General features: G+C 36.2%; 1 protein-coding gene across 1 annotated transcript in view; it reads left to right on the top strand.

Moving 5' to 3' along the window:
- LOC106878117 (uncharacterized) overlaps nucleotides 1-7,500 on the top strand; it is a 61,713-nt gene that overhangs the window by 25,106 nt on the left and 29,107 nt on the right. The window contains exon 6 of the mRNA XM_052977766.1: nucleotides 5,684-5,850. Within this exon, the coding sequence (XP_052833726.1) occupies nucleotides 5,684-5,850 (167 nt within the window). The remainder of the gene's footprint in view (nucleotides 1-5,683; nucleotides 5,851-7,500) is intronic.

Genomic DNA, 7,500 nt, shown 5'->3' with positions numbered 1-7,500 from the left:
TATTAAATTTTTCATCGTTTTGGACCGTGATGTCAGTTATCTGGCACTTTCTATTCTCTTTATCTACTACTACCAAATCAGGCCTTCTAGCTTCTATTGCGCTGTCAGTTTGAATGCCCAAGTCCCACAACATCTCGTATTTTTTTACGTTCTAGTACTTTATTAGGTTCATGTTCATATCATTTATCAGACCGTTGAAATCCTAGCTTTCCTCATTATTTCCTGCAACTCATCTAAAATCTTCCGATCTTCCTCACTTAAATCACTTAAGACGTTGGTACCAGTTATCTCTTCCTTATTGGCAGCGCCTTTATTATTTGTTTTCCTTTAGGTTCTATGGTTTGAACTGTATCTCTTAGGTTGTTGTTTGTCTTTACTCCTGCCTGGTCTTTCTTTTCCAGTTCTCTTGTGATCTACCTCCAATTCTGTCATCCACTTTCTTCTCCTAATAGTATTAGCTCGATGAACTAATCTCTGGTCAGTCACTTTAAACATATCTACTCTCTCCAATGTCTTACCATGTTTTCTATAGATCCTTTTTTAGGTTCACTTTCTAAGTAGCACTGCCTCACTATCCTGTTTTCTTTGCTGGTCCACGTCTTCCTCTTTACTCTATTATCTGCTGATGTTCTCTTAGAATAACAGCTGTGGTCAGTCTGCATCTTTACTAAACCATTTCCGAACGAGAGGCCTTCCTTTAAAGGTCTAGCCTGATTTTTTGGCTGGCACAACCAGAGTTTCTTCGCAAACTCCTGTATCTTATAAACTGAGGTAAGGTGGCATTCGTCAACATCGTCATCACCACCATTACTTTTCAACATTTGATAGTTTCAAGTAACTTTCTATTGCATTACTTGCTGCACGTTTTGTGCTGATGAGGTGTGTGTGTGTGCTTCGTTTTGTTCCGAGATAATGTTGCATTGCATCAGTATGTTCGTTATGTGGTTTGGTTTGAGTCGTTTGTTGTATTAGTTGTGTATTGTGTGTTGTTTGTGCAACGCTGGTTGTGTTCTTCTGTTGGGCATCGGGCTTCTCTGTATGAGTTTGGAGGAGTGTTGCATAGTACTGTACGTAAATCATAAATCAACCATTTCATGGGATTCATGGTTATCTCTCTATCGTTCTTTTCTTCCTTTTTATGGTTGGTTTTGTTATGGGTGAGTCTTTAGAGCGTTTACCTTTTGACAGAACACCGCCCATGGACATTTGTTGATGTTTCTTTCGTATTCAGAATTATTATTGATTAATTATTGATCTATATGCGAGAGATCGAGAAGAAACACCAATCTATATATATATGTATATATTCAACTTGTATAGATATCGCATCATATGTAATTAAAATTTTAAAATTTTAATCACAGGATTACAGGTTTGGTATAGAGGTATATCAGTCCATGTCTTTACATTTTCACGCATTTATTGTTGTAGCGGCGTATCTGAAAGTAGCTATATATATATATATATATATATATATATATATATATATATATATATATATATATATATATACTCCATATACGAAAAATCTTTCGGTTTCCTGAGACGGCTTATATCAAAACATAGTCTTCTTTCATTGCTTTTCCGAATTCTTAATTCTTGCTTCGTGATGGTTTCGGATTTGATCTGTCTTCCCGGGAGCTCGCTGTCGCACGTCCATGCTGTTTGCTATTCGTGCGGTATTATATTTACTGTATGAGGTTTTCCTCGTGTGCTTTTTGGTGTTGCATAGCAGAGTGTGGAAATCATTAATCAACCATTTCATAGTATTCATATTTATAGGTCTATCGCTCTTTATATTTTTGTTGATTGGCTTTCGTCCGCCTTTACAGCGCTTACTTTTTGACAGAACACCACCTTTTGACATGTGCTGATGTTTATTTTGTATTTATAATCATTATTGATGTATAAACGAGTGAGCGAGAAAAAAAACAATGTTCATAAATATAGACGACCAGCATAGATATCGATGGATGCATATGCGATTAATATTTTACTCACACTTTTGCAGCTTTCATAAAGAGATGTTGCAGTCCATCTGTTTACATTTTCAGGCACTTGTTGCTGTAGCGGTATATTTGAGGGAAGCTATTTCTTTATATATATGTGTGTGTGTGTTGTATAGTAAATATGTATACCGTCCTGGTAAAATGTCGTAGGAGACACCCATTATATATAGACCAATAACCGGTAAAGATAAGGTGGCGAGTGGACAGTTCTAGTCTGTCTTCTGGAGCTATTAGCAATAGTAAAACAGAAGAAGTTAGTGTATTATTACACCGGTGCGAAGAGATACAATGGTATCCGATAACTAGTTACAATTGTGGCTACTAGCGTAAAACAACAACTATAGTACAACAGCAGTCTCACATCAAACCAGTTGGAAGAACCCACTTTACAACAGTGACGACGGGGAGAAAACAATCACATGGAGAATTTAAAGTAATTCACGTGGAAATTAAATACCTCGACAAAAAAAGAAACATAAATCCTCTTGTGTAATTTTATGAAAATCGTAAAATATGGAAGACTTGTTAGATGGGTGACGGAGTTGCAAAAACAGCAACAACAACAATTCAAGGAACAACGAGAACAACAATAAGCATTGCGGCAACAAACGTTACAGCTAATGAAGTTGGTAACTAAGCCGGAGAATATATTTTCGCCTGACCATGTAGAAAATTCCATAAGGGAATTCAGATATGACCCCGAAGAAGGAGTAACTTTCGAGACTTACTTTCGAAGATTTGAACAAATTTTGGAAAAAGAATGTCAGGATTAGACGGACGAAATGTAAACGCGTCTAGTTTTAAGAAAAGTAGGGACAGCAGAGCATGAGAAGTATAGTAACTTTATATTGCCAAAAAAAAAAAAAAAAAAAAAAAAAAAAAAGAAAAGAAAGCGTCCGACATAAATTTCACCGACAAAGATGACATTTTGTGCAAAATGTTTAGTGAAAAGAGCTCACTGTTTAATATTACATGGAAATATTTAAACATAGAAAACAACGAAGATGAAGACGTCACTATTTACACAGGCAGAATCAACAAAGAATGCAAGAGATTTAGAATGGATATGCTTATTGCAGATTAGACACGGGAAGTGACATCACAATCATGAATGAGAAAACATGGCAACAAATGAGTAAACCAAAATTATGTAGTTCAAACAAAATAGCGTATGGCGTTACTGGAAGAAAATTATATTTCACGGGCGAACGCGTTTGTAATATAATGTTCAAAGGTCGAACCAAAGAAGTGAATGTTTATGTGCTGAAATGTCCATGAATTTATTTGACGCGGAATGTATGGAAAAATATAATTTATGGGGCACACCCATAAGCGATTACGATCAAACGAGATCGATCATACGATCAAACGAGGTCGATGAACTGAAACAAAAAGAAGTGATGTGGAACATAGTGCGTGAACTACCAGTAACTTTGGAAGAAATAAAAAGAAATGCGAGAAATGACAAATTATGGAAGACTATAGTCGTTAAAATGAAATAAAGAAAGTTCTGATGCAAAGAACCGCCAAGATGTGAGCGTGTACCTTATATGTGATGGTGTACTAATGTATACTCAGAGGGTGGTCACATCATAGACATTACAGAAGAGAATGCTAAAAGAGTTCCAAGTTGGGACACCCAGCATCTCTAGAATGAAAGCGTTGATGCGAAGTTTGGTATACTGGCCAAGCATGGACAAGGAAGTTGAAAACCTGGTAAAAGGCTGCAGCAGATTATTCTGGCAGGGAAACTACCTACTACAAAATGTGAACCTTGGCTGGAAATGAAAATACCATGGTTCCGACTGCATATCGATTTCGCAGGTCCGGTAAATGGATATTATGACTTAATAGTAGTGGACAACTACACAAAATGGCCTGAGGTCGTGAGGTGTAAACGACCACCTTCATATACGGTAATAGACTTCTTACACGAGCTGTTCGCAAGATTTGATTATCGGATATAATTGTATCCTGTGAATTTAAAAGATTCTGCGAGATGTTCACTCTAGAACATAAAACTATAGTACTGTATGACCCTAGATCGAATGGAAAGGTTGAACGGCTCGTGAACACTTTTAGAGAGCTTTAAAGAAAGCTAATAAGGAACCCACGGGTGAGGTCGGGATCCAACAATTCTTAAGGCTATACAGGATAACGCCGAACCCAAATGTACCAGAAGGAAGTTCACCAGCAGAATTAATATTTGCCAGAAAGGTGAAGTCAGTATGTGATGAACTGTTACCAGTGAAGAAAAAAATACGTGCTAATAAAGACTTGCCAAAATTCTTTAAAATCGGTGACAAGGCATATTGCAAGAATGTACAAAAATGGCAAGCAATACTGGGAAGGAGAAATTGTTACTTATATAGGAAGAATGATGTATGGTGTAAGAAGTAGAAATAGAATGGAAAGGAGACAGAGAAATCAGCTTTAGGAAAGCGCCATAGAAAAGGAAACAAAAGGAGTAGAAATACCGATGGTTTAGCAATATGACAATTTTCGGTTCCCAACACCGTTACAAGAAGTCGAAACAACACGTACAAGGAAAAGGAAGAACACTGAATTCTTAAAAGTAGACCCTAAGAAGAAAAGATATTGAGTATATATATATAAAAAAGGAGGATGTGGTGTAAATAAAAGAAATGGATTGTTAAATAAAATGATTAAAAGGGGAGATGTTTAGTGAAACTGTGTACCCTTCCCGGTAAAAAGTGGTAGGAGCAGCCTTTATACATAGAACTGTAGTTGGTCGTCAAGAGAGGGTCGAGAATCAAAGAGTTGAGAGTCGACATTTCTAGTCGGTGTCTTGTGGAGCTATCAACGATGACCTACATTAAAAGGCAGCTTTCTTTCATTGCTTTTGCGGATTCTTAATTCTTGCTTCGTGGTGATTTCAGATTTGATCTATCTTCCCGGCAGCTTAAGATAATTGATGTAATTCAGGCCATGTTCCAACAGTAGACAGAATTATTACTATTAAGTCGGTGAACTGCCAAAATCGTTAGCATGTCGGACAAAATGCTTAGCGGCATTTCGTCCATCTTTATATTCCGAGCTCAAATACCACCGAGGTCGATTTTCATATGCTTGTGATCGATAGATTAAGCATCATTGAAGTACTGAGGTCGGTGTAATCGTCCACCCCCTCCTCTCAAAACCTGACGGCACTGTGCCAAAATTTGAAGTCATTATTAGTTTAGCATTATCACTATTAATATTGTTGTTGTTGTTGCTTCTTTTGTTAAAGAAGAAAATATTTAAATTGATATATAAAATTATATATTACCATTTGAGTATTTCTATACCAAAACTCCCTTACACGGTTTTACGCATATATAGGAGCGCTAAATTTCTGCCATTAAATTTCCGGCATCAAAACGTCCCTAACTCAGTATATAATGGAGTCGCTTGAAGTTGCTACAAATCTTAACCTAAAAAGTCTATGTTAACCAAAGCGTATTCTATAAGCTAGAAAGAACTTAACCTGTTCCATTTTCCACTCGAAACCATTTTCCTGTGTTGAAGTTAGCAACACATTTTGCAAAATACATAAATGTCATAACTTTTATATATCTGTTCAAATTCTATACTCTTCGTTTACTTTCAAAATAAGCTGGAGTTTCTCTATTACTCTGAAGCAAATTCATTTAAAGTCTTGTTTATAATTACAGTGATCTTAGGAACAATAACATGATGTGTGGATGTCACCTGCCTGCCGTTGTCAATTTTATGAAGAAAACGTACAACAGAGATGTGAATGTCTTGGGCAAGTGTCATATAGATTTGGGCAATAACCAAAGCAAAGAAATAGGTATACTGGAATATTCGCAATGTGGAGGTTAGTAAAATCTTCTTATTTAAATTCTTATTTTAGTATCATTGCAAAGAAAACTTATATACATACATAAAATATACATAAACACATACACACGCGCGCTCGCGCGCGCACACACACACACACACACACACACACATATTGAGAAAAAATGTCGTCAGAAATTATAATTAGCGCTTTCGTTCCTCTCTAGGACTTGTCAAATAGAATTGTATTTGACAAGTTCTAGAGAGGAACGAAAGCGCTAATAATAATGAAGATATAAAGGAATTTTTTCCAAAATTCTGACGACGTTTTTCTCAATATTCAATTCTGTACATCACACCTAACACTCTATACAGATATCAGGTCATCCCATAAGTTCTGTCCGAATTGTGAATAAAGAAAACAAGTAATCAAATGTTATATTTAATTGAATTTTAATCATCAATGTACTTCCCCTCATTATCTATGACTTCCTTCCATCTATTTACAAGCTTTTTAATCCCGTCAATGTAAAACTCTTTTGGCTTCAAAGCGAAGAACTCTGAAACGTCAGCTTCGACCTCCTCCTGGCTTGCGAAAGTTATGTCCCCCAAAATGATTCTGTAAATTACGAAACAAATGGTAGTCTGAAGGAGCAAGGTCGGGAGAATAAGGTGGATGAGGATTTTTTCCACACCAAGCTCTTTGATCTTCTGTGATGTGATCTTTGCAGTGTTGGGGTCGCGCATTGTTCTGATTAAACATCACTCCTTTTTGATACACTAAAGCGGGATTTTTTTCTTCAAAGCGTGATTCAAACGCTCTAATTGCTGACAGTAGACTTGAGCATTGATTGAGGCATTAGGCGGTAACAATTCAAATTTAATTACTCCTTTCCAATCCTGCCAGATAGAGAGAAGAACCTTTTCCCCATGAAGCTCCCTTCTCGGGTGTGGTTGAGCTTTTTCCCTTTTACCAAGCCACTGTTTTCGACGTTTAACATTTCGATAGAAGATCTATTTTTTGTCACCAGTCACAAGTCTATCCAAAACCAGTGAAATGAGTTCGTGAGAATGGAGAGAAGAGCAGATGTCAACTGGCACCTATTTTCCAAGTTTAGGAACCTTTCCAAATTGTTGAAGATGACGATGAGCAGTTGTATGGTTTGAACTAAGCTTTATTGCCAATTCTTCAACTGATGATGAAGGATTTTCTCCATGTAATGCCCCAAGGAGCTTATCATCAAACACAACTGGACGTCCTGTTCGATCTTCATCTTCAAGGCTGAAATCTCCACTTCTGAATTTTGCAAACCATCTTCTGCAAGTTCTTTCATTCAAGCATTCTTTCCCATAAACTGAGTGTATGTGTCGAGTCTCTTCGGCCGCAGAGTTTCCTTTTTTGTACTTATAAAGCATTATGTGCCTCAAATGCTCTTTGGATACTTTCATGTTAGAAAGGGTTTTAATCAAAGAAATTTTAATTCTATTATTTTGTAAAATAATATTTAATTAGTCTAAATATGCACAAATGCATAAAAATACTTCTAATTCTATTAGACATTCTAAAATACTATTAAATTTCATTCAATTTTAAAAAAGGTAAAACTGGACAGAATTTATGGGATGACCTGATGGGATGACACATACATACATACATACATACATACATACATATATATATATATAT

The sequence above is a fragment of the Octopus bimaculoides genome, chromosome 28 (genome assembly GCF_001194135.2).
Source record: "Octopus bimaculoides isolate UCB-OBI-ISO-001 chromosome 28, ASM119413v2, whole genome shotgun sequence".
Taxonomy (NCBI): Eukaryota; Metazoa; Mollusca; class Cephalopoda; order Octopoda; family Octopodidae; genus Octopus; species Octopus bimaculoides.
The sequence above is the reverse complement of the archived record's forward strand: the minus strand, read 5'-3'. Positions and strand labels throughout refer to the sequence as shown.